We start from the raw sequence: 27,349 nt of genomic DNA on the forward strand, positions 1-27,349 counted from the left end.
TTATTAGTATTATTATTAATATAATACTTTTCCAATATATTACTTCTTAATTTCTTTGTTTTCCTTTTTTTACTCCTTTTTTATTCATTCTTCTTTTTCTTTGTCTTTTTTCTTTCTTTTTTCTTTTTCCTTCTTTTTTCTTTTTCTTTCTTTTTTCTTTTTCTTTCTTTTCCTTGTTCCTAGATGTGATTGAAACTAGGGTGCAATTGCACTGTTGCTGTTGATGAGTCGAGAATTTGCCGAATGTTGGAGTTAATCGCTTGAACTTAAATCGATTTTAAAGTACTTTTCTCTTTCAATTGTCAGATTGTACGCATTCACTCAGTTGTAGTAGATTTGTTATGTGATGAAAAACGAAGGGACGGGGATCTCTGAGGACTTTTCGTTCTATTTTGAAGTTGTAAATAAGCGATTATTAGTGGAGTTTTTTTTTTTTAAATTGTAGTCTTGTTTTGCAAGTTCTTCAGTGTTTTGATCTCTTCAGGTCTGTCACTACATCAAATTTTTGTGATCTGAAAGGTTCAGGATCACGGTAAAAGACAACCCAAATCAAGGATGGAATTAAATTACACTTTTAACTTTTTTTCCTGGTCACCGCTGGTATGTACAAATACATTTAAATGTTCAGCAACTTGCTTTTGTAGTGATTAGTGAGTGACGCAGTAGTGTTCATCTCGTCTTTGTTATTTTTTGTCGGATGAAGAAAAGATAACACTGTTGTCGATATTAATTGGTTTCATATCATGCGCTGACTGGGGCTTTATTTTTGCGAAAGGATTCTTTCGCCAAAATTTGTTGAATTCGGCATAATATGTTGTCCATTTTTAGTGTGAGAAATGACTTTTAATATGAAAGGAACAAAATATACATGTGGGAATTTTTAACGCATACTGTGGTTCTTTATTGTGGATTTCAGATCTCTTCTTCAAACGTGCCTTCTACCGCCACTACATCCTCACCTGCCTCAAAGCGAATATGTTTTTCGCCTCCAGAGGACTCGAAATCCATAGAACCCATCCAGTCTAGGAGAGAGTCACCTCGCAACGATAATTCTTCAAAGACCAGTCAAGGACAATCTTCTGGTAAGATTTCAGTTTTTGATTCGAGATTTTTTGTGACTCTTGGTCCCTATCCTTTTAAAGTTTGAATTCCCGCGCAGGTTCAAATATTGTTGGGAACGTCTTTTTACCATATCGTAACAGTTTTTCTTATGCAAGATTATGACTGACGTTTTTCTAAGCACCCACTTTCGAAGGAAATTCAGATTTTATGGTTGTATTCACTAATATTGATTCAAAATGGAGTCTTTTCCTGGATGATGGGAGAAGTGCTAATCCAATTAGTTTTTTTTTCAGTTCCTCATCTCATCATATCCCAGATCTAGCTTCCTTTTGGCCCAAAAAAAAAAGTTTTATCACATTCTCCTTTGTAACAGTGTCATGGTTTTTCACTCTATGGTGGTTGTTGGTATTTCTTTGTCTGGAATCATCGAATTCACTACACTGTTTTAGTGTTAGTCAATTCTAATTTGTTGTCTACTGTTTCATAAAAAAAAGTTCTCAAACTTGAGTGTTCTTATTTTTGGAAGTTTTCTCTTGTTTTTAAGATTTCCACTAAGCAATAGGGGCGTTAAATTCTTGAAAGAAATTCTAGGCATCGTTTAACGCGCGAAAATTAAATTAGTACTCCCAAATATGTACTTCCTGAAGTTCTTTTTTTGTTTCCATCTGATCACTTTCTGACTCGCTAATTATAAGGAAGGATTTTTCGCAATTTCTGGTTTTGGTCTTTTGGGACGTAACCATACTACCTTGTTTTTTCTATATTGGAGGACTTCTCCGTTACAACACATGAACGCTCTGTAGTAGTTTCATATTAAATATTGACACTGCTTGGATTTGTCTCTCTTTCCCATTTGAACAGGATTTTTCATAGTTTTTCTTTTATTCACTTCTTCATCTCATATGGCAACAGTTTCTGTTCTCTTTTTTTTGCAAGACTTGTGGCTAACGTTTTTCTAAGCACCCTCGGACAGCAACAACAAGCACAAACAGCAAGTATAGGTTAAGACGTATCATTATAGTAGAATATTTCGCTTTTCCTATCATTATTTGTGCTAACACATGACTATGGGAACGTTTCGCAGTAAGCTGTTAAGCGTTCTGATGATACGCTTCTCACATTTGAGATGATGTGAATTTCTTTACGTATTGGAAATGTGGTGATCATGCATGCTCTCGGACGGCTCTTTTTATGGTTGTACGATAGTGAAACGTGAGATGCATCAGTGAAAATGCGAAGTTATTGCGCTGATATGCTGTGGAATGTGGCAAGTACGTATCTCTTCGTTAACTTTGTGATTAGTTATTCTAGCCCAGATGCTCTAAGCTGAATCTCATCAATGTAACGGTATACATAGTTAAGCAGTAATTTTGAGTTAATCACATATGGAAACCATGGAAAATTTGTAGAAAACGTCTTCTACCAAATGTAAAACCTTTACCAATGCTACATTTTGCGGTATTAATTGTGAAGGAAAACCCGATTCGCAACACTTATGCGATTAATTAATAGTATTTACGGTTGAAGACAGTATACCACGAATCTGAGGTGGTACGGATTTCAGGCGGAGTATCATACGGGGTCGTAGGTTATGGAGACCGCAGTGGTTCCGCTCGTCTCTCCTTGCATCACTGCAAACAACCCCCTCCAGAATGCTGTTTTCTACGACGCCATCTATTGCAACGCTCCATCCCTTGCACCGCCCTCGCTCTGGGATTCGTCAAAAACCAATTCGGACTTCCCGTGATAGGCAGTAAGGGAGCTACGGGTGCAAGGGTGGCGCGCTGCGGTAGAAACCATCGTACAAAACAGCATTCAGGGGCCGGCTGCTTGCAGTGATTCAGGGATCGATGAACGGAACCATCCCGGTCTCCATAATCTACCACTTCGTATACGTTTACTCTACCTGAAATCCGTACCACCCCAGATTCGTGCTATGCTGCCTTTAAGAAAGTCTTGGCTAAGATTATTCTGTTGAAAGAGATTTCTTCTAGATCAATACTCTCAGGCTGTAGTATTTTTAGGAAGAAATTGCCAAGAGTGCGCATAACTAGCTTCCTTGTTGCAACAAATTTGAATGTTATACAGAAAATTTGAGTTTTATACAGAAATTCTATTGCCGGATTAGGATCAGCAAGTTGTTTTCGTTGGACGGCCGCCGGAGTGTAATTCATATGAAATACTAGGGAATTGTACAATTTACCACCACAACCAGATGATGACCAGCAAATAGAACAGAAGGCATTATCCACGTTCCCAGTCATCGTTGTAGGCATGCGAATTCTAGTAGGGGTTTTTGGGTTTTTTGAATTTGAATGCTTCAGCTAGTGTGGGACCAAGTCACTGCCCCATGATAAAAAACCTGATCTGTCTGTAATTCAGTATTAGCCATCGAAATATGGAAAAAAAAACTAGGAATATTCCAACTGATTTATCCAGCACTCTTTTTGTCTGAGGCGTGAACAGGCTGGTCTCGAAGCTGTAGAAAATAACTCACAAAATTTTCCAAAAAAATGTTTTTGGGATAGAATGTGAATTTCTTATTATGTAATTCACGCAATAAGCAAAATAGAGCTACTGGATGGTTTCCAGAGCATTTGTCCGACCTGTTGTTCATGTATATCTGCTACTATATAAAGCGCAAAATTATCCGTCCGTCTGACGTAAATTCCCACGTACCTCTAAAGATTAAAAGGATTCCAAATTTGGGTTATTAATCCCGTCAAGTTCACAGTCTGCAAATATTGCTGCTGACGTCTACATGATAGCACCATACAAGGAAAATTTCGGATTAGAGTGTGTGATAAAATTTCACAGATAACATTTGAACGAGGGGATAGACTTAGGAGCATCGGTGTAGAGAGTTGACCTCACGGGTCATATGCAACCGGCAACCTGCCTTTTAATTTTCTAAAATCTCGCTTTGGGATATGCTCTTTTATGGAATGTTAGTTTGCTTCAGCTTGACATCCGATAGCATAGATACATTTAAGTCTTCTACCATGCTGTGACAGTGGCGACGTCAAATGGCGTCGCTTAAAGGGTGCAGATTTCAGGTGGAGTATTCGTATACGGGATGGGAGACTATGAAGAGGAGCGTGATTCCGTCAATTTCTTCCTAATTGCCGTAAAAACGGCCCGGAAGTTGCGGCGCCGCACAAGGCTGGCGCGCTACAGTCGAACTCCCTGTAGAAAATAGTGCGCCAGAACGTCTGGAGCCGTATCTTTCGGGCCGTTTTTTACGGAAATTTGGAGTAAATGAACGGAATTACCCACCTCTCCGTAATCTACGATCCCGTATACGAATACTCCACCTGAAATCCGTACCACCTCAGATTCGTGGGCAGATGCCTTTAATGCCAGCATATCACAAAATTGACGCTGTAGAGATCTCTTCCCGAATAGATCGGGGTAGAGGTTTGGGTAACGACTATGAACGTGATCACGTTCAACTCTGCTAGGTAAATTGGAAGAGGCGGGTGAAACAAGCTTGGTTGCGACCATGCCACGTACGATGCTACTTGTTACACAATAGAACGCGGGAAATTTCGTCGTTATCCGAAGTCCGCATTCCAACTGATATAACTCAAATTAGAAGTAGGAGCTGTCTCATCCGCGCAGTCGTAGACGCATTACGGATTGCCGTCTTCCTATTACTCGTTATAATTTGCATCGTCGGACACACGGGTCCAGCTAAGGGTGTTTCACAACCCTTTTTCAGGATTAATAAAGGGTATAGAGCATGCTGAATCAACCACCTCTATGGAACACCATGAGTGACATATATGGATATGGGTGTATCTGTGTGGGAATGCGTGTGTATGTAGGTGCATGTATGTGTATGGTGTGTCTCATAGACATACACAGAAGGGCCCCCTTCATTTTTGGACGGTTGCCCAAGAGATTCTCATCATTTGAACTGTACCCAAAGAGCTGGACCCCTTCGCCTAAGGATTGTCCGGCTCCCCCTATCGTAGCTATGGGTATGTTTATCATGTTCATTTCTAGAAATAGATACATATACTGCGAACATTCGAATATATTCGTTATCTTGAACGTGAACGTATCACAAGTGATATTTTCTTATTTTCATATTTTCTTTATGAGGATCATCCTCTTTAGCTTGAGTTGTAAACCAGACGTGCTATCGATTTCATCGAAATCGACAAAAATCCCTCTTGACGCTGATATAAAAACAATTTACGAAACTAAGATTATGTAAGCAAATTCAACTTTTGCTTTCATGTTATTCCATTTCAATTTTTATATTTCTCAAAGATGACGTTGATTTTTCTACGTAATGACGTGTCACACATCAAACCCTTCTCTTTTGCTCGATTATTATGCTATTGTGGAATTCCGAAATCTTGGTCATGAAGTTGTTGTTTATTCCACAAAGGATACCCTACACATTGGGTGAAAACCCCCTAGTTATCTAATGTATTCATGACCGCTTCCATCTAAGCCGAATCGAACGCCTTCTTCAAGTTGATGAAAGTGAGACACAGCGCGATCTCGCGATACTCCGATGAGGTTTGAAACAGTGTGGATATAGTTATCGTGCTGAATCTGGCCTTGGCTCCTCACATGGTTCTCCTTTATTTCATGTCTTTCAGCCTAGTCCGGGATCATTTTTGTAAAGAGCTGTTAGAAAGCGGACGGAAAGCAAATTGAGCGATAGTTTCCGTGCTCATGTGATTTTCCCTTTCTTCCTTACTTACCGTTTTTCCAGCGCTTAGGAACGTTGTATTCTGACATATGGGTAACAAACACCCCTTAGAATTTGTCGATGAAGATCCTAATGGTTATTCGGGGTGCTTGGATTTAATTCTATTGGAAGCAGATGCCACTTGATTCTTCACAACATGATTGCATATCTGAATTTAGAAGGATAGATCTTTTGCGAAAATATATCCGCTTTTTACTACGTACTGTAGTAACAAAAGACCGGAGTAGAGTTCCGTGTATGACCCTCTCCTCCCTCTCTCCAGTTGTTATGATTGTTCCAGTCGCAAGCCGAAAGGTGGTAGTCTTCGTTTTGTGGTTGACGAAAGCTCTACAAGCTCTACAAACGTAGTAAGTGTTGAGTAAGTTCCAAGTTCGACCTTCTTTGAATCTTGGCATCGTAGAGTAGACAGTAATAAGTGTTATTCCTAGCTCTGTAGCATCAATCTTCGCCCATTCCATCAGCATTCCTCTTTTGAAGTCTTCTTTTATCTGACGTGAGTTTATACTCGCGTGTGGAACACGCAACTACGCGCTGACATATCAGTTATTATAAAATGTGTCCGAACACAAACATCTATGGATGACTTTCAAACCGCCTGCTTTCTTTCACAAAAGGAAAAATATTTTTCGAAGAAGATAGTACTCAGATTTCGTGTAGTATGTAAAACCAAAGCAAGACAGCAAAGACATCGACACACCAAGCAAAAATTTCGACTAGCAGGAATGTGATCAGTTTCGCTATGTCACTCTTTACCTCTACTCTTCAGTGGCTCTTTTGGTTAGGCTTTAGAATTATCCTAGCGGATGGTTTTAGTCATTATGATAGGTTAAGGAATGCCTCGAATTGTTCGAAATATTATATACTGTAGTTTTCAACGGGAAGTTCTTGATGTTGGAAAAGTGAAGATTGTCAAAACCATCGTACCGTATTGTGAGGATGTCAGCAAGCACTCTTACGAAATCTAGCAGTTTTGATCTCAACTTCATTGGGATTTATGGCTTTCAACTTCAAAGATCAACATAGTCCCACGTTCTTATTCCTGTTTCTAATCCATTCCTCTTATTGATTTGTTTAATGAACAGTACGGGTGCCGGATAAATCACGGACCAGTCACGATAAAAAAAACGACTGATAAAACTCTCTCATAAAAAGCTAAGATTTACAACTGGAAATGGGGTTAAAATTAGTGCAAAATAAGGAGCACGAATTACTGATTATCGAGGCTCAAAGGAAATCTTATGCAAAACAATTTCCCGTGGTTGTAGAGACAGATCACATATATTTTTTTGAGTAATCTGCACGTTTCCAGCTCAACTAGTTTTTTCAGTCTAGTTCATAAAAATGGTGAATTTTTCTCTTTTTTTTTTGGTTTTTTCCCACCTAGCTTTGAGGAGAATTGGATCAACTACTGAGGTAAAAATTTAAGGATTTTCCTAATGTTCTATTTAAAGATGGGGATATAGATATCTCTATCTGGTCGTTATACCGTATTCGCGCAGCGAAGAGCGAGGAGAAATGAAATTTGCGCCAAATGTGTGTATCTTCGAACAAAATCCAACAACTCGGATCATACTTTACAGAAATTTGCGTAGTTTGAAATACGTGCCTTGAGGGGACGTAAGAATACACCAAGATGCAATACATTATGCAGTTCATAGCAAATTCAGTGAAGTTTTTTTTTTTTGGCTGAGAATTCGGAGTCTAAAGTTGAACATGAAACAGTCAGTCTTACATCATTTACGACCTTATAACTCCGTTGCAAGAGAAGTTAACAAGAAACGGATAGCATACGGAGGTAGAGGAGGAGATTTGCTGTATAGCTTTTTCAAAGCTTTCATCCTGTTTCGTCGTGTAGGGTGAAATAAATCGACTTGAAAGAGGACGCCGAAAACATCGAAAATTACGTGTTTTTGCATCTCTTTCTGTCTATTTGAAACCAACAAATAAGTACTGTATACCAAAAGAATCAGCTCACGTTCTATCTGAAAATATATTTATGGCATGTTAGGAAAATTCTCGTTCTTTAGAGAGATGTAGGAGGGGGAGCACAATCAGTTGTCCTGCATGCCAACGATACCGTGCTCCTCTCTCTCCTAGAAAAAGCTGCGCATTTTTAAAGGTTATGCGTGGTACCATCGTAAAGATCGAAGAATTTTAAAGTCGATATGTACTCTTCACTACATTGATATTCTGGAAAAGTTTACCACTACTGATTTGCCGCACTTCTCTATCCTATTTCTCTTGCCTGAACAGATGTAGCGCATTGGTAAAAGGTCACTGCTACGTTTGAGGGATCGATAGCTCAACACCGCGCAAAGCAAGCCTTCTACCTTCCCATGGTCGATAAATTGGCACCAGATTTCCTTGGGAGAATAAAAACACCGACTTGAAACGTCGATTGACCTCTGCAGGTTATTGTTTGGTCCGCATAGACACTTACAAAAACTTCTACGATTCTCAGTTTAAGTTGAAAGGATTCTAAAGAGATTAATCAACGCCGAACACTACATTTTCTGTCCACTCGTGAGCCTAGAAAAGCGGACTAAAAATAGGTAACTTTTCGGTGTCCTATGTGAAGCAAGCGGAAAAAATGAATTTGATTTTGGACTGTTTATAAAAGAATACCCTATACTCTAAACAGCAGTCATATTTTTCTGTCGTTAAAGACACCATATCATGAATTTGACGATGTTGGGGTCTCTATGGGAAAATATAGAGTTCTAGTCCCACGCCTAATTTCCCTTGATCGTCCTGAAAAACAGAGTGGGAACCGGTCTTAGTCCCTACGAGGTACGCTAGAACGCACCGCGTCCATGAGCGAGCGGTCGAAAGTCAATGACATCTCCTTAGCAAGTGAAACCAATGAGAAGGCTGCTGACAGAACCGGAGCATGTACAAAGGTGGTGTAGGTGTAGGAACTAAGCCAGCTTCCACATCCTTTCTGTTCAGGGAGAGAACTTGAACGTGGCTCCGCTCATACTCATAATATACAATCCGAACTCTAATATTGTCCTAACAACGTCAGTTTCGTGGTATGCCTTTAAAGGCATCACCCCACGGATCTGAGATGGTGCGGGTTTTAGGTGTGTTGTGCCTATACGGGGTCGTAGATTATGGGGAGGAGAGTGATTCCGTTCATTTCTTCCTAATTGCGGCGCATGCGCAAGGCTGGAGCGCTCCAATCGAACTCCTTGTGGAAAACAATGCGCCGGAGCGCTCGAAGCCATTATCTTCTGGGCCGTTTTCTACTGCAATTAGGAAGAAATGGACGGAATCACTCTTCTCTCAGTAATCTGCGATCCCGTATACGAATACTCCACCGGAAATCCGTACCACTCCAGATTCGTGGGGTGATGCCTTTAATTTGTAGTACTTAACAGTTCCCTAAGGTCTGACAGTTGAGTTCCATGGTTCAGAAAAGGTTTGGAGATTTCTCATAATTTTCACTCCTTTAGCCAATCGTCAATTTTTCCGCTGAAATCTTTAAGGATAAAATTTCAGCTAAGGTTTCCCTAGCAGGTTGGGCTTTATTAGACGAAAGAGTAGTTCAATGCCTTGGTAGGTATCCTTTTCCCTCACTTACTGTTCGAAAAGCCCCACAGTTCGCTTTATCGTACATAGTTGCAGTTTACTCTGTACACGTTTTTCAAAGATACAAGATATTTGTTTACTATTTCTTGTCTGAGCTTCAATCAATAATATAAATTTTTTTTTGAAATATCGGTTGAATATCGGTAGGTGATTTATTAATATGCGCTTGCTAATAATATATCCCCTTATCCTTCTGAAGAACTGCCTAATAGGAACTTAAAAGCTGATGTAAAATCCTCTTAGGATTGTAGGTATGCTCAGGCCCTTGATTCAAACGATTTTTACAAATTTTTATGAAATTGTAGAGTCTAAGACTTGAGAGGAAGAGAACTTCACCGTTTGTACGGTGATCATTTAATTCAATAGTGAAAACTGTTGACAATAATGTTAGAGATATAATAAAACGTTTCTATTGTGATAGTAATCAGAAATAACAAATATTTAGTAATAAATAATCGTCGGTGCACACGTATCCATCAGAATATGCAGATTTTTTTCCACGATTCGCATACGACGTGATATTTGGTGACTATGCACGTTATCCAAGAAACCGTAATTGTTGTCAAGGTCATGGGGAAGTGCATTAAGGGACCGCCAAATATTCTTAAATCGTTGATGAGGATAGCGCTTATCGAAGAAAAATTGCCTAGAAACAGTTTTTCTTGAGATTTTTTTTAAAAAGCGTTTTAGTTCTTGCTTTTAGTTCAAGACAGGATAATATTATATGTATTATATAATAATGTGGACATAATATATTTTTATATAGTAATATAGAGTTATAATATAATCTATCACTTCTTTATAATTATATTTAGTACATTTCCAATATTCTAAGGAATATTCTTCTACATTGACACATAACTGTACACGGTTATGAACTAAAATATGTACTCCACTGTTGGACTCAGCTGTCTTCGCTACTTTTCGAATCAAAAGATACTGTCCCACATATTTTTCCCATATTCATCGTTTTGTAATTTTTTGCTCGCAGATGTGGATTACATATGCGTGAAAATCCTAAAACTTCTTGTTGTTGGATATTTCAACCATATGTGGGGAAATTTTTAAAGGTTTTTGAAAGATAGAACAACCCATGGGTCACTTTCTCCTGTTCGAGTTCTAATTCGAAAATAAAAATTCCCTATTTTTATTCGATTGAGTTCGAGGGCAGGTTTCCCGAACAACTCGATCAGTTTTTATCGATTATTCTCAGCTAACGGTACATGTTCATTCACAATTTATGAACGGAAACCTTTCCCATTGCATTTCTCTAATATCCGATCCCTTGTAAGTTTTCCGTATGAGTGATGGCCAACAGAGGAGAATGCGTTTAGCGCGAGGCATTTTTCTCACGGTAATCAATCGAAATGCAAGATGTGTGCGTCATTCATAACGTTTGATTTGCAGTATTAAAAAGAAAATATTGGGATTTTAAATGTAATAGTTCCCTTTAGATGATTTGTTTGTTTATGTTGGGATTGAAATCCTGCTGGATTAGGTGTTTTGCATGCATAGGTGGTGTCGAAAAAATGTAGCAAATGCACGCAAAGTGATGAGTCCCAGCTGCTAACAAAGCAGCATCTTATCAGCACTCGCACCTATCAGGCAGCAGTTCATTTATTCAGCCCGAATTTCCTCTCTCATAATGAGCACTTTCCAACCTGGTGAGTTTGAACCCTCTCCCTCTGGAAGAGAATTTCCACTTTTTATTTTTTGCTGCCCTCATGTTATGCGTACTTTCCTGAGCCTATTGAAAGTGTTAGCGAAGTTTGCTTGGGTTATTCGGCGGCGGCGGCGGTGGCTATGATGAGCTCACTACTGCCACACTCCCATGACTCTTCGATTGTTTGCTCCCTCACTTGACGACGAGAATTGACGCTTCGGTGAAGGAATGTGTGGTGTTAGCAGTTCACACAAATCCCACCTAAGGAAAAATACGGTGCTTAGTGATTTTTTCTAGACTACAGTGGCGCTAGTATATTGGGAATTGGGTATCGTTCTGAATTTAGTAGTTTATTTTCCTAGTCGGTTGCGCAACTAAACATTATTATTCATAATCCACACGCATCACTAGCAGTGGACAACATATAGGAGAAATTGAGTGATAATCTAAGGATAATCTGGTACTTCAAGGACCTATCCTTTTACCCCTATCAACAGTTCTTCTCCTCTTTTCGTCTTTTTTTATTATTTTGTGGGGTTAGTCTTGATATGTACGTCTATACTACTAATTCGAACACTGTGGAAAATAAATGAATAATAATAAATAGGAAAATGAAAAAAGAATTTTTGTTCCAAAAGTCTGATGAAGATTGCAGTGGATGAGATTAATATGGCTACATTTGATATATAATATTTGGCTGCGTAGCGGATTATGGTCACCATGTTAAAAAATACAAACATTTCTTTTGTCTTTTTTGTATTTACCGTAAATTTTCCCACGTTTTCCCAATGAAAACGTTTTTTTTTCTGGTAGTAAAAATTTGGAAGATTTATAGGAATGGAGAAGTGTCTAGAAACCACTTTCATGCTATATCCAACATTGCAGATGGCTGTTGAACTTTTACGTAGCCTGAAGATTCAACGCGATCAAATCACTCTTTCTCTACATTTCCCGCAGTTGTTTCGGTTGCAAGCAAACTCTAGCTTTCAAAAGAAAATTAATATGAAAAAATATTTGAATCAACATGCAATTAGTTGATTTTATTCAAAACTAGGAATATTCTCATCAAAAGATGTTCTAATATTCGCTATTGCTCAACATAGTAACATTAATTAATTATTAAGCATACGGACCATCCCCTTCCTAATGGGAACGTTTCATGGCAGAAAAAAACCTCTTTTCTAGTGGTCTAGATTCTAGTGGTTTTCTGGATCAATGTTCACAACTCAGATGACGTTATCTAGCCGCTGAATAATTGCTATTTGCTATTGTATTCTGGTCACTTTTTATTTTTGACTCCTGAATTCAGGACTAATCTTTGTCGGATTGTCTCATTTTTTCGGTGTTGCTCTTCAGCATAGTGCTTGGAGCTCTGATTAGTCTGATTTCTGGACCAAATCATTTAAAAAGTAAAATAAAATGGAAAGTGAAATGGAATGAAAGAGTAATTATATTTATAATATAAAATAAAAAGAAAGAAGCGAGAAACAGTGTTTGAATAGTTTAAAGATAGAAATTACAAAAGTATTATTTATGATGCATTTATTTTGATGTTAGCAGCAACGATACAGATGTATAAGCAGCTTCGGGCTGGGCTACTGAATACTGCATCAGAAATAAAGAATTGACAACAGATATTATCTGACGTTTTAACTCTCAAAACTATTGCTTTTTTTTAGTTTGAACGTTCTAGAGATACTTAAAACTACTCGAGGAAGAAATTCCATAAAGTCTTGGAAAGTGAGGACGTCTATGAAAGTAGCCACTTCCTGTTGACTTATTTACTGTAACGAACCCCCAACTTATTTTTATGTAACCAGATCTTTTCCGAACATCTAGGACCTTCTGCATTACAGCGTAATACGGCGCCAGCAATGGTATGAATAGGGTCATCCACGACATCAGCTGGTCGCAAGACGACCCCTCTTCAAACAATGGGGCACATCTTGATAAGTGAGCATTGGATGTGCTACTGCAGTATCGCTGTGCTATTTAGTTTTAGAAACCAAGAAGAGAGTTTAATTTTACAACCTCTAGGTGCACAATCTTCCCCAGATTATCGTTATTATCGTTGTTCCAGTGCAGTATACATAACCGTGTTTTCCTTATACTGAAGATCGCTTGACTATTCGAGGGAAAGATGGCTCGGCGGCGTCGGTTAAGTGGCTGGGATTCTGAATCCAGAAGTACCGTGCTCGAAGGCATTGATCAGCGGCGCCACAGCAGAAGGCGGCCGCAATTGGTCGAAGGGTCGGTGCTCCGCCCTCTGCGGCTTCTATGGCTGGTGGCAGTGGAGCCAGTGGGAGACTCCCACAGCTAGATCCTCTCGGGCCTGTGTGCATCAACGTGCGAGCGGTTCCCATCCCACACTACTCTTGTGTCGCCGAACGAGGGATTCCCGCCATGGATTACCAGACGGCATCTTCAGCCGCAGCGAGTGCCCCTCCTCCTGCACCTTCCGGTGGAGTCGATCCTCATCAGTACTGCGACGATGTCTCTTCGGTTACAAGATCCCTCGCCTACCACCTTCCTGTGCAGGAAGTCTCGTCCGCCAATCCTTACTACTATCCACCGCAGCCGACTGAGATGTGGAACATTGGACAGTTTCCGTGTAATTTCCAGACGCCGACGGTTCCACAACCTTCTCAGATTCATCCAAGACATCTGCTTTATGGGCAGCAAAGCTTGGCACATTGTGGCATGGGTACGTCTTCTCTCGTTGCTCATTGTTCAGTTGCTCCTGTGCGCTTGAACTTGGTACGCAGAGCCATTGAGGGCACCAACTACTGTTCTGCTGCTGATCTCATCCTAGTTGTTTCAGAAGACTTCCTGACATAAATTGTGATAGCTATTAACGTCCCGTCCGGATAAACCCTCTATTTTGATTCTCAATGGTACTCATGATTGATGTTAGGCTCAAACAAGTAGAATCCTAGCACAGGAAACTTTTATTTTTCTCTCATCCACACACTTGCCGCGGCTATACTCTTACTAAAGCCTTTATGGATTACATTTTTCTAGTTCCAAAGAATTTTCTGGATATTTGTCCCTATGTAATTTTATTGTTAACACGGTGTTAAGGTCTTTCAATGGCAATATTTCAGGCGAAGGGAACCACCTATATGTTTGTGTTTGAATCATATTCTTTCTTTAACATCATCATCGTGTTTGTGTAGAAATGCAGCTGAGACCTTTTGATCGTTGATGTGCGGGGAACTGCGCGAATATGAAAGTTTCACGAAGCAGTTACGGACATATTTGAATTCTATAGACTACTTTGTGGTAGCACATCTTTTTTGCGTCGGCTCGAGTCCATTGTTGTGTATAGGGTACAAAGCAGCGAAGTATGGGAACCTGGTGTTCAAAGCGGCAACGTGGTATGCAAGCCAAGCATCTCAATGCATATATTTTGATTGCATATTAGTGTTTGTAATGTGGAAAAAGAAAAAGCCGCTGACGCTGCTACGTTTTAGACCAATTCTACAACGTCTCCGCATCATCATCGTTCCTTGGCAGCGAATTCAATGGATCATCCGGACATTATTCGTCATTAATTCAACCGGTAGTACATTCTACACCATTACAATTAGCCATAGGTGAAAGTCCACAACCGTTGACAAGGTATCGTTTGATCTTTTTGGGATCATTAAATATTATGATATGCCTCAATTTCAGCGAACGTATGGCACAGTATCTATGCAATCGTGATCAGTATGACTGCGTCATATCCATATTTCATGCAAAAGTGGCGCAAAAGTCATACGGTAATGAGAAGAGGTTGGTCTATTAGTCTTATTCAGTAGATATGCTTGAGGAGTGGAGAAGTTAAACTATAAGATGCAGCTAACGTCAGGTCAACGAATGAGGTCAATATCCTAGAGTATAATGTAGAAACCTATCCAATCTCTTATAATGACAGTTTTACAAGAACTGTAGAAGCACACAAATGTACTGTCTGTTTTTTTTTTGTGCTCATTCGGTTACGTCAGTATTTTCAGTAACTCATTGTTAAGTTTCCTCACTTTGGTTTGCGTGGGTTTTGGAACCGGGCTTTCACTCTCTGGGGTTTCACCATTACGCTTCACTACAGTTCTTGTGCTGAATCTCAATTCTTAGTAGGATTTTGTTGCCTTTCCCTAATTGGATACTTCAAGGAAGTGCTGATCCTAAATTTCTTGAACTGTTTTGTTGAAAAATCAACTTCGGTTTGTACTATGACTCCAAATCCATTCATTGTCAGTTCCTCTTTTTCGATGCTTGATAATTTTAGACTCCTACTAGGTTCTTCTTCAATGAGACAGTTTTGTTAATAAATGTCCACTCCACATATTTAGTATCCGAGTATTTCCTGTGTATTTGACATTGACGTGAAGGTGATTCGCAGGAAGTTGAAAATGTATGATTTTGTAAACTGAAAATGTGTTCTTTTCTACAACGTAGGGAAACTCTTCGACTACGTTTTCAAACTCGGTGAATGAGCACCTTCTGAACCGCTTTTTTTTTGTCCTTCACTGAAATTTCTGGACTTTACGCGCTGTAGCGCACGAAGACCTTCCCTTCATAATGTGCTCACTAGTAGCTGGTACCTGACATCAAAGGTGACGATGTGCAGCAGCACCTGGCATTTGGCTGATGTTTGCTTTGCCAAAGACACGTTACTGTTTCGCGCATGTTGTCAGCTGGCTCCTCGAGACGTAACCCTAATCGCGCTGACACTACAGCTTATCTCAATTAGCATACGGAGCGCTGAGGCTGCTGCAGATTGCAGCAAGACTTTACTTAATTGACGTAGATCTCTTAAATATGGACAAGCGTTTCACGACCATTAACGCGCTTACTAGATTTATAAGAATACGGTGGCGAGTTGTTTGCCCGAATTCAACAAATATTAGACATGTGGCGGTGATACGGTAAGTGGTCGATTGCGTACTTGATTATCGACCGTCACGAAACGAATCTTCTTCTCGTTGAGGAATTCCCCGTCGTGAAGGAATTTGATTATGAATAGAATAGATAATGTGGCGCCGATTCTCACAATAAAGGAACATATTGATGGTAATTGGCTAATAATACATTGCCCCTATTCCTAGGCAGGCACCGAAAAGTTACGGTAGTCGTCGGAGGATCTAATTCCTACCATGTCCATTGACCTCATACGTTAACCAACCTTATTCGAAATTAATAATTAGTACATGAGTGCCATGCTACAATTTTTCCCTGATTTAATTTTTGTTTTTTTTTTTCTTTCGGTTACGGTATTCTCCCACGATTTAATTAAGCTAAGATTGTGACGGGGGGAGCTCATTTTCATTTACACAACTTATTATCCCGGCTTACTGTATTTACTTTTGCCTTTTTTCGTTTAAGAAGGGTAAAAAGTTGATGTATTGCTCTCTCCCAGTGTTGCGGTTTGGATTATGAACAACTTCATAGGAAAAGAAAATAATTTTATCAAATAAATAAACAAACAATAATAATAAATAAAAAGGAAACGGTAGTAGATAGTAAATAAACAAAATAAAAGTAAATTTGAAGTCCAGTCATCGTTCTATCACAGAAGAAAATTTGATCGGAGCATTTTTAGTCATTTTCACAGTAGGTATTGTACTTCAAATCGTCACGCTTTTTTTTAATTTTAATCCGCCCACAGTTAATTGCTTCTTTGAAAATTGTTATTGGGTGGATGTGTAGCAAGCAGAAAACTTGTAATGCTTGTCAAAAATGTATTTCTAAGGGATATTTCGTTTGAAAAATTTGAATAAACTTATGAGTCGCTAGAAAATGAAATTTCACTAGTTTTTTTTTTGTTATAGAGGGGATTTTCTCATTTTGTTCTATCATCTGAATTCTTATAAATGCGCCATTTCTTACCGTATAATTTTCGATTTTCTTTATTAGATTCTCACCTGGATTTCTGTATATGTACAATAGATATAAATATTATTTATTAAAATACCCTTCGAAATTGAAGTCGAAGTCGAAGTCTGCTGAAAAATGGAGATAAAATGTTTTTTTTTTGAAATTAAATTGAAATTTCATTAGTGCTGCATGGGAAATTTCTTATTTCAAATTGCTTACTTGTGACTGTTTACTGTTTACTGTTTTTGCTACAAGTCAACACTTTCTCGAGTAATTTTCCGTTGACCTCGTCATCATCCAGGTAACTGACGTACTTTGCAGGTTTTTCTGCCCGCCTCCTTGTATATACTTGTTGGGTGAAGGATGGAAGGAGAAACGAAGTCGAGTATGTTCCTCACGGTATTATTTCGTTTCAGGAAGTATTTTATTGCTACGAACTCTATTTTTAGGTAGAAGCCTTGTACAAATCCTTCAAAGAACATCAAAAACGAATGGGTGTTGCTCCAGAGTTAGGGCCTGAACATGAAAGAATTTCTGTGCGTTTTAGATTCTTTCCAGGAAATTTATTATGGATTTCATTTAGAAAACGAAGAATATTATAATACGTGTTTTTAGATTTTTCACTGCATCTTTTAGGAACAACAGGCCAGTGAACTATGTGCTTTTATCGGTATAGGCGCCCCATCTGACCAAGAAAGACAACAACTTGATTTCTCCAACGGAAAAGTAAGTTCGGCTCTGCTCTGGCGATTATTCTGATCTCAATTTTTCCCTGTTCTAGGATTACTGTGCCGCAAAAACTCTCTACATCAGCGACTCGGATAAAAGAAAATATTTTGAGTTGTCCATCCAGTTCTTCTACGGCTGTGGTGTAGAAATAGGACTTTTCCTATCACAACGAATAAAAGTATGAACCCGTTTTTCTTTTTTAGTTTTTTTTTTCATTTTTTTTTTTCAAAAAGAAATCTTATTGTAGGTAATCAGCAAACCGTCAAAGAAGAAGCAAAGCATGAAAAATACTGATTGTAAATACTTATGCATCGCATCCGGTACAAAGGTGAATCCATAGTTAATTCCATCTATGTAATGTCGCTTGCTACAGTAGGTTGTATGTGGCGAAGATAGAAACAATTCGGTGTTAATTACTGTAGCAAAAAAATGTCAAATGCTTATTTCTACAACGTTAATTCTCCACTTAAGCTTCTATCTTTCCTTTCTTGCTTTGGATTTTCCTATAGCGTTTCTTTTTCTGTTCATCTGAGATCTCTTTCTGCACAGAAAGGTGCTGGAACCCTATTCAAGCCCCTAAAGGAAAACAGACCTCTTTTAGGTAGCACTATTTAACCGACTTCGGTCTCAGACTGTGAGCACACGTTACTTACATGTGGATAATGGTGCTTTCCATGCAAGCTCCACCAAATGGGGAGCGTTCACCATACATTTATGTGAGTGGTGCAGTATGTAGATGGTGTGCACTGTGTTAGACCGTTTGCACTTGTGATTTTCAGTCGACGATGAACCAACCGCTCCAGAATCGGAGAATTTCACCGTGAAAGACGGTTTTGTCTACTATGGATCAGTTGTTAAACTGGTTGATAGCGTCACGGGTATAGCGCTGCCTCGACTGAAGATACGAAAGGTTCGTTTCAGATGGAATTCTGTGTTGATTTCTAGATTTTTTAGGAAGTTTTTTTCTCAAAATCTAAATTTTTCTCTAGGTTGACAAACAACATGTTATCCTGGATGCAACTACAAATGAAGAACCAGTATCACAATTACATAAATGCGCTTTTCAAATGATCGACAACGAAACTGTATACCTATGTCTAAGCCATGACAAAATCATTCAACATCAGGTATAGTCCTTTAATCACCGGCAAAGTTCCGATTATCCACGAACGACTCGAGCAGCACCAGCTACGTAACGCATTGATTTTCGCCTTCTCCGCTACAGTATCCCGGAGCTCGTGCTCGTGTTTACGCACTCGATACATTATCCGCGACCTAGTCGGCTGGCCACTTTCTCACATGTCTCATTTATTTGCTGGTTCACCCCACGCCTTCACCCTGGATTGTTAATGAGTGAATTGTTCGGATATCTACTTTATTATTAAGGCTACACCTATCGATGCAACACATCATCAGATCAGTGACGGCGCTGCATGGACAATTATCTCCACAGACAAGGTATGAAATTGGTGAAACCGGTCAAGTCGTCCAATTTCCCTTAAAGTGGACTTATGTAGGCGGAATATCGATTCTACGAAGCAATGGGTCCCGTTTCGCAACCGATTACTCCTGTTCCCGTAGTGAGCGGGCTGGATATCACAGGCAGCGATTCGATGGCACGTGTTGAGTTGACAGGATACAATATGAAGCCAAATCTCAAAATATGGTTTGGAACAACGCCAGTTGAGACCATATACAGGTAAGGTAGCCTGTCCCGCTTCCTTGAAGCTCATGGATTGTGCGGCAATTTACTCTCTAAAGAAAGTTTTCCTAGAGAAATGGATGGAGTATCATGTAGTAGGGCCAATACGACATAAAGCTCGATGCAGCTGCGTAAGCGGCTGGGCGCGAAGAGGTGAGGAAGAGCGTAATGGTTAGGATTAAGGGGAGGGGAGGGGGGGTAGGAGGAGGATGAATCGTTGCTGACACCACTTATCGCTACACTTCACGATGGTCCCATCTCGATTCCAGCCGCTACCTCCACCGCGCCGCTTCGAGCGCAGCCGCTTGCGCAACTGCATTGAGTTTCATGTCGTTTTGACTCCACCATACGGTTACGGTGCTAGCAGTGAATGTTAGCGCTTTCATTGGTTTCTTGGCGTTTTGTTTAGCTACGTCGCAGTAATTTTTTTATCGTTCGATGGTAATTAGGGCCATTAGGTACATAAATATATACGGGAGAAAACGGAAAGAAGAACGTGACCCATATTTGGGTTACGTGGTCAGGAAACTATAGGAAACTATAGAAAACTATAGAAAAGGAAATATATGGAAACGATAATCTAGCGGTTTATCCGTGCAACATATCGTATCTCAAGAAACACCTTATGAAATTTGGATAAAGTTTGTGTAATGAGGAGAGACCTCGAGTAGCAGAAATGCGGAGCTGTATTTTTTTAGCCTCAGGCAAAAGAATACATTTCCGTATTCTGGCTGTGCAGAATTCCAAATAAAGTAAACATTCATTGTTTGCTGATTTGTTTCTGGATACTGATGCTAACTGACGTACATTTTTCAAAATTCCCTATTAAGGAGTTGACATTTTTCTAAACAATGCGCAAGGAAACATACGAAATATTTTTGCTTGAGCAAAGATTAGAAGTATCGAAGCACGTAGATGCATTTTAACCTTTATAAATGTCATAAGATGGAGCCGATTAAGACAGTTCTTTACTTGTATAGGTAGTTGACTCTATGATCTTCTGGAATTGCGGGGGCAGCAAGCGAAACGAAAACTTTTTTCCCTATGTTGAGTGCTTGTGAATAAAACCTTTAAATTCCTCTTTATTACATTGACTTACGCTTAAAGGAATCACCCCACGAATCTGAGGTGGTACGGATTTCAGGTGGAGTATTCGTATACGGGATCGTAAATTATGGAGAGAAGGGTGATTCCGTCGATTTCTTCCTAATTGCCGTAAAAAACGACCCGGAAGATACGGCTTCGAGCGTTCCGGCGCGCTATTTTCTGCAACGAGTTCGATTGTAGCGCGCCAGCCTTGTGCATGCGCCTCATCTTCCGGGACGTTTTTACGGCAATTAGGAAGAAACGGACGGAATCACCCCCCTCTCCATAATCTACTATCCCGTATACGAATACTCCACCTGAAATCCGTACCAATCCAGATTCGTGTGCCTTTAAAATGTACTCCACCCAAGGCATTATGGTAATCTGAGTTCGTTTTATTTTTTAGATCTGATGAATCGCTCACATGCCAAGTTCCATCGCACACAGTTATCAAAAATGAAGCGTCCGGTTGGGATTTTGGAGGCGACGAGGCAGAAGTGCCGATCACTTTGGTCAGAGATGACGGGGTGATCTACTCCACTCCTATGATGTTTTCCTACAAGACACTCAAAGTACAGCAGAGGCAACCACGTTTTGGGGAGTTCAGCTGAACTCACCCTCTCTTTATATGACATGAGCTGCTTTTTTTCTGGAAGCTTTGATTATTCCACCCCCAACGGCAACGTGTAGTTGTGTATGCTTGCAAGATGTCTGATGTACGGTTATTTCCTATTTCCTATTACCATATGTTGCTATAATTTTGAAGGAAGATCTGTCTACGAGTCCTTATTAATTGTTCTTTTTTTTCTAGCAGGAGTACTGCATAATTTCCCTCACAACTTTAATGAATACACTATAGAGCTTGCAAAATTGTTTTGGGATGATCTCGTAGGTGCATCATAGAGCATATGCTAGTGAATCCTTATAGACCTGTGTTTCCATTCGGTGTATTGAAAAACAAAAGTCGAATCCCACCCATCCCAACACACGCCTTCCAAGGTGTTTCAACCTCAAGATGCCCTTCTTTCGTGACTGGATCAGATGATCGACATAGCCCCTATTTCACTCGTTCATTGTGCATTCAGTCTGCTCATTGATGTTGTCAGTTTTGAACTTTTGTAAATAAATAAGAGAATTGTCATGGTGAGTGGTGAAAGGAGAATTTTGGTCAAGAAATAAGACATTAGTAAAAATGACAGGGTACAGTGAAAGTATTAAAAATGTTCTTTGTGGTAGAAGTACATATGAATGTCGAGAAATCTGTAAGAATGCGGTGGTTCACCAGCCCCGGTAGTCGATGAGACTGACCTATGGAGATAAAGACGAGGTTGTCAAGGCGCTGATAAAGTTCCACCCAAACCTCGCTGGCACAACAGAGAAACATAGAAGTACACCGTTCATTTTTGTCACATGCCGGTAAGACTTTTTCAACTAGGACTTAGTTCATTAAAGGTAAAGATCAGGGAGCTTGGACACGTTTTAGAGAAACCACAAGTGCAAGTATTGTATATTGCAAATGTTCTTACTTTCCAGGCTCTGACGAAAGCGACAACGCCGAAACGTTAGCCGTAATAAAGTTTGTTAACAATCTTGGCTGTTGTCTAAATTTGACTATCGACAAACTACAAGTGTGTACAAACAGTGTTGCACCTTCGTGAAAACGCGTAGAGCAATTTTGAACAGCATTGACAATCGCCTAATTTTAATTCGATGAATTTTGAATGTTTGGCTACACACGTTGCCGTAGGAAACAATTAGTATTGAGTACTGTACTCGATTCTACATTTACCCCAACTACCTCTACTTCTGCTTCAAAGGCAGGATACCACGAATTTGACGTGGCGAGGGAATCGGCGGGAAAACCCGGAGATGGGGTAGACACTGTATCTTCCGTTGCCTGGCAGACGTAGCACGTTATTAGGTATCTCGTCAGGTGATCCAGTACGACGACTGTTTCCCAGGTTGTTCTTCTAGATTATTGAAGCGTGATCACGCACATGATCGTGTAATACATCCCTAAATCCTATCTGTTCCTGAACAGATTCGAACACTCTCAATATTACGGGATACTGCCCTCAATTCAAAAAATCAAAAGAAAAAGTTCTTGGGTTTGTTATGAACCAAAAAACAAAAATCCTAATATCCACGATATTTTACATTATCACAACTAAGAGGGTTTGTATGCAATTCACTCATTCGATCCACGGACTACAGTAACACCATCAGTTAGGAATATGGCTTATTATCTAAGATACACAAATGGCCTTTAGGTTGCTGCGAAAGTAGTTTTCCTCTCTATTGTCACCCTTCATCCTTCATTTCCTTTGAAACGATAGAACAATTTCCAAAGAAACACACACACCGTGAACCAAGGTGCGCTTGGCTGGAGTTGCATGGAGATTACGGTAAGGTGGATTTTTCAGTCAGAAGTTCATGAAGGCACAGGACCTCAGTGAAACAGCACTTTTCTAGTGGTGAAGGTAATTCGCTAGATTTTTTTTTCCGGTCAATCTGTTGACATGCAAATAGCCTTCGCCTGTTTGTGTGTGTTTGCTACGGTATCATCGTTCTTCCTGACACTGACAAGAAACTTGAGCGAATTTCTCTGGACACAACGTTTATTAGTGAGTACTAACCAGTTGGTGCAGTTTATGCAAATCTGATTGCTTCCTGCATACCATTGGTCATGGCCCTGCTTCCACGAAACTAGATCATGTATTTAAAGGCATCACCCCACGATTTTTAGGTGGTACGGATTTCAGGTGGAGTATTCGTATACGGGATCGTAGATTATGGAGAGAAGGGTGATTCCGTCCATTTCTTCCTAATTGCCGTAAAAAACGGCCCGTAAGATACGGCTTCGGGCGTTCCGGCGCGCTATTTCCTACAAGAAGTCCGATTGGAGCGCACCAGCCTTGTGCACGCGCCGCATCTTACGGGCCGTTTTTTACGGCAATCTACTATCCCGTATACGAATACTCCACCTGAAATCCGTACCACCCCAGATTCATGGGGTGATGCCTTTAAATATACGCATTGTGAATATACTAACTACATAATCTGCACTGTTATGTGGTGTACTGTCATTCAGGACCTTGACAGGACAAATGTTTGAAAATAACCTAGAGTCTTTAGAGGCAAACATGCGTTTCGTCTCTTTGAGCTGCGGGTCGCTGTCGAGTGAACTCCAACAAGCCGTCCTATCCAGCACACTTCAATATCTGCGAACTCGTTGAATTGCAGGAAACAGGCATCAGTGATCATCAAGTCATCAGTATCACAATGCACTGCGGTGATGTTGATGAGCAGAAAATAGGAGGCTGAGCTAGGAGCTGTGAGGAACGACTATAAGGAGGAATTTGGTTCAATGTCTTCAAGGTACGCTTTCATAGATCTGTGCGATGAGGGAGTACCAAACCGTGTGGATAAAGGATAAAGTGTCAATCCGCTTGTGATGCGCCACCATGTTCACTTCAATTCAGAATCGAATTGAGGTTTACGAACGTCCAACTGGACTATACCGTGACTTGCGGGGGCTAACCGATGTGTCAATACTACAGACAAGTCTGGTGCCAATTTATCGACGCCGAAGGGGTGAAAGGCTTGGTGAGCGCCAGGATGGATTCGAACCACCCATCGTGTAGACAGCGGAACTTCTAACCGACTACGCTACAGCCGCCCCTCTCAAACTCTGTGTATGAAGTAATCGCTATAAACTATGATAAAGGTGCCCTTTATGTCAAAGATGTCAAAGATGCTCAGTCAAGAGTGGTTCTTTGCTGGAGTTTGTGTGAATGCAAATACCCAACTCGAATGCAGCAATTAAATGTGCTAGAAAAATGAAAATGGGAGGAAAATGCTGCTACGTTCAAGAGAATTATCGACTATATTAGCTTAAGCGCTTTTAAGATAAGTTGTTAAGTGCTTAAGCTTTTAACACCTGAAGAGCAGAAAAAACGGAAGATAGCCAATCTTAAACTGAAGGTGATCTTGAAGACTTGGAGTGGGAGAGAACAAGAATTAGATAAGAACGACTTGACAAGAGCAGCAAATGCAGAAGAGGGCTGTCTCATTTTTTATACTTCAAATAATGCCTTAAGAGAAGGCCACTTTTTGTCGTTTTTATAGTATAACTGAAACTTGTTCGAAAGCTTCACGTATATGTTGCTAGTAATGCTATACTAACTACTTTAATATCTACTCTAGTCCTCCTGTGTCACTTCTAGCGTCTTTTTCCCCATTCAAGCTTCATTTAGGGTAGGTGTAGCGCAGTCGGCAAGAGGTTCCGCTGACTACACGATCGATCGGAGGTTCGAATCCGTCCTAGTGCTCACCAAGCCTTTCATCTCTCCGGGGTTGATAAATAGGTACCAGACATGTCTGAGAGAATAAAAACGATGACTTGACGTATCGGCTAGTCCCCGCAAGTTATTGTATAGGCCAGTTACACGTTCGTAAACCTCAAACGATTCTCAGTTGATGTTGGCGCAGCGGATTGATTAACGGCACACCCTTCATCCTTCATCTTTACGTTAATGGTTGTTTCAAAAGTTCGACAGCTTGTATTTTCAGATAGTTTAACTTCGTCAAATGTCCGACCATTTCAACGTTTCTTATACCCTAGACTATTGAACGTTCTCATGTTTCAAATAAAAACTTGGTTGCACGTTCAAACAAACCAACTGCACTACCTGCACTACCGTTTTCTCGTATCTGCTCAAAGAGCCACCACTAATACTTCCATTTTTCCCGAAAAACTCCGACTATCAGTTTAGCGATCGTATTGAATATAGTTTATCTACCGTAGCGTTCTGGGTCCGGGAAAAGGGTCTCGCGTGAGGATTTCTCACCTTCTGTAACAGGAGAATGAATTTCCAACCCACCACTCCTCTAGTTCTAGTGAGCTCTGTTCCATCTTTTTTTTATGGCACACCTGCAAGTGTTTTCAATAAACAAATAACTAAATAAATAGTTGCTCAACAGTTGTAGTTGGAATGCGCCTCGCGTTTGATCCACCTTGTTTTAGTTTGACTAGCAAATGCAGCAACTGATTATCTATCGCCGATGTAACGTACAATTTCAAATCCCCCTCTGAATAAATAACTAAATAGTTTAGGTGAGACAGTATTATCTTCATCATTCATACATGTCGACCGCGATATTATCGTAGAAAAGGAGGATAAGTTTTGGTTGCGAAGTTGCTTTAGATCTTGCTATGTAGGTACCGAATGGATGACGTGTGGCTGTCCGAGGCTCCCGTGACTTTTTCTGTTTTAAGAACAGGTAGTTCTTAGGTCGATAAAAGTGAGACAAAGCGACATCTCATGCTCTCGCGACACTTCTATGACTTTGGAAACAGTGACTATGTGGTCCATCGTGCTGAATCCTTTTCGAAACCCTGCTTGCTCGCATGTCCTTCATTCAATGTTCTTTCAGCTCTTTTTGGGAGTTCACCGATGACAGCTAATATCCTGGCCGTGTTCCTGAAGACTCGAAATTCACGACACTTCGGGTACTAAACGGAACTACGGGTTAGACTCAAGTGCGAAGTTAAGCAACGTCAACTCGAACTTCCCTTCATTCTTTCAAAAGTCAATTAAAGAACTGCGAGGAAAATTGTAGTTTTGGATCTCGAGCCACTAATTTTTGGATTTTGGGAGAATTTTGGTGAGGGCCTCTCGGCCAGCAACTTCCTGTGATCCCCGTAAAAAACGGCATGGAAGAGGGCTATGCCGTTTTTCCTACGAAATCAGCTGTAACGCGTCATCCTTGTGAACGCGCTGCGTCTACGAGCGAACAGTCGTAGATCGATAGGGTCTTCTCGCCAGCTTATTCAAGTAAAACAAACGAATAGGCTTCTTAAGGGACCGAAGCGTGTACATAGACGCTCGTTCTAACGTACCTCGTAGGAATTAAAGCGGTTCCCACACCGTTTTTTTACGACGGATAGATGAGCGGAACCAGGCTGGTTTCCGTAATCTACAACCCGAACTCTAAGTTTTCGTTGTAATTTCTGCACCACGTCAAAATTGCAGTTACACTGCCTTAAAAATGATGCAGCGTAGTCGCGAATGTTTGCTTCACTCACGTGAGGACGCGCAGGTCGGAGATGGTTTCGCAGGGATCCTGTGGAGGGATGGCTCTCGATCTTTCACATTCTTAGATTTATAGGAAGGAGTTCGCGCTTTCACTATTTTCCAGCTCCCTACCTTCCCCAACTTCTAGGCGAAAATTTTTTCGGACCCTGCCTTTAATTCATAGCAATTAGTATCATTCAAAGATTGTAGTGCTAGTAAAGTCCCCCGCTGGGGATGATCAATTGTATCACCTGTGCTACCGTTGGTTTTCTGCTCGAAAATCTCCTCAGACGATTTGTTCGGGGTTTTTGCGAATTTCTTCGTATAGTCGAGTCAAAACGATCTGTACTCGGTGCAGTTGCGTAAGCGGCTGCACTCGAAGCGGCGCGGTGGAGCGTAGCGGTTAGGATCGAGGAGGAACCCCTGCTAACATCAGATGGTCCCACCTCGATCCAACACCGTTAGCTCCATTGCGTCGTTCAGCCGCCTACGCAACTGCAACAATCTTTATGTCGTTTAGACCCGATTACAATGTCCAATATAAGATGGTAAGGTAAAATGTGGTTTGGGGAGAGGGGGTGGGGGCACTCAATGGCGTCCTTATTTCTGAAAGTAAATAACTAAATCACTCTGGTCCTAAGACCTAAGCATAAGTCTTAGAGGATCTCTGACATGTGAGTTAAAGATACTAAGAGAAAAAAGTAAGAAAGAGCATCCAGAAATAGAGGCCCCACTGAGTACACCTTCCTCCCCTACCTTCCCAACTATATTTTCCACAATTTTCCCCAAGATGATATTGGTAAAATAAGGATTATATCATCTATTACATTAATCAAGTACTTTCGAGAATG

General features: G+C 40.3%; 1 protein-coding gene across 3 annotated transcripts in view; it reads left to right on the forward strand.

Moving 5' to 3' along the window:
* The window catches only part of RB195_000312 (uncharacterized protein), a gene marked incomplete at both ends in the record, with an annotated part of 33,672 nt that overhangs the window by 4,774 nt on the left and 1,549 nt on the right, over positions 1 to 27,349 (forward strand). The window contains 14 exons of one of the 3 annotated variants that reach the window (XM_064196571.1): positions 917 to 1,082; positions 14,519 to 14,666; positions 14,721 to 14,822; positions 17,226 to 17,289; positions 17,354 to 17,440; positions 17,541 to 17,630; positions 17,686 to 17,811; positions 17,881 to 17,961; positions 18,235 to 18,349; positions 18,413 to 18,543; positions 18,623 to 18,760; positions 19,020 to 19,091; positions 19,151 to 19,332; positions 20,828 to 20,948. In XM_064196571.1, the coding sequence (XP_064052450.1) occupies positions 917 to 1,082; positions 14,519 to 14,666; positions 14,721 to 14,822; positions 17,226 to 17,289; positions 17,354 to 17,440; positions 17,541 to 17,630; positions 17,686 to 17,811; positions 17,881 to 17,961; positions 18,235 to 18,349; positions 18,413 to 18,543; positions 18,623 to 18,760; positions 19,020 to 19,091; positions 19,151 to 19,332; positions 20,828 to 20,948 (1,623 nt within the window). Of the gene's footprint in view, positions 1 to 916; positions 1,083 to 14,518; positions 14,667 to 14,720; positions 14,823 to 17,225; positions 17,290 to 17,353; positions 17,441 to 17,540; positions 17,631 to 17,685; positions 17,812 to 17,880; positions 17,962 to 18,234; positions 18,350 to 18,412; positions 18,544 to 18,622; positions 18,761 to 19,019; positions 19,092 to 19,150; positions 19,333 to 20,827; positions 21,033 to 21,718; positions 21,810 to 21,954; positions 22,050 to 27,349 lie in introns of those variants that run through there. The other 2 variants (XM_064196569.1, XM_064196570.1) reach the window with 2 other exon arrangements.

This window comes from Necator americanus, chromosome IV (assembly GCF_031761385.1).
Source record: "Necator americanus strain Aroian chromosome IV, whole genome shotgun sequence".
Taxonomy (NCBI): Eukaryota; Metazoa; Nematoda; class Chromadorea; order Rhabditida; family Ancylostomatidae; genus Necator; species Necator americanus.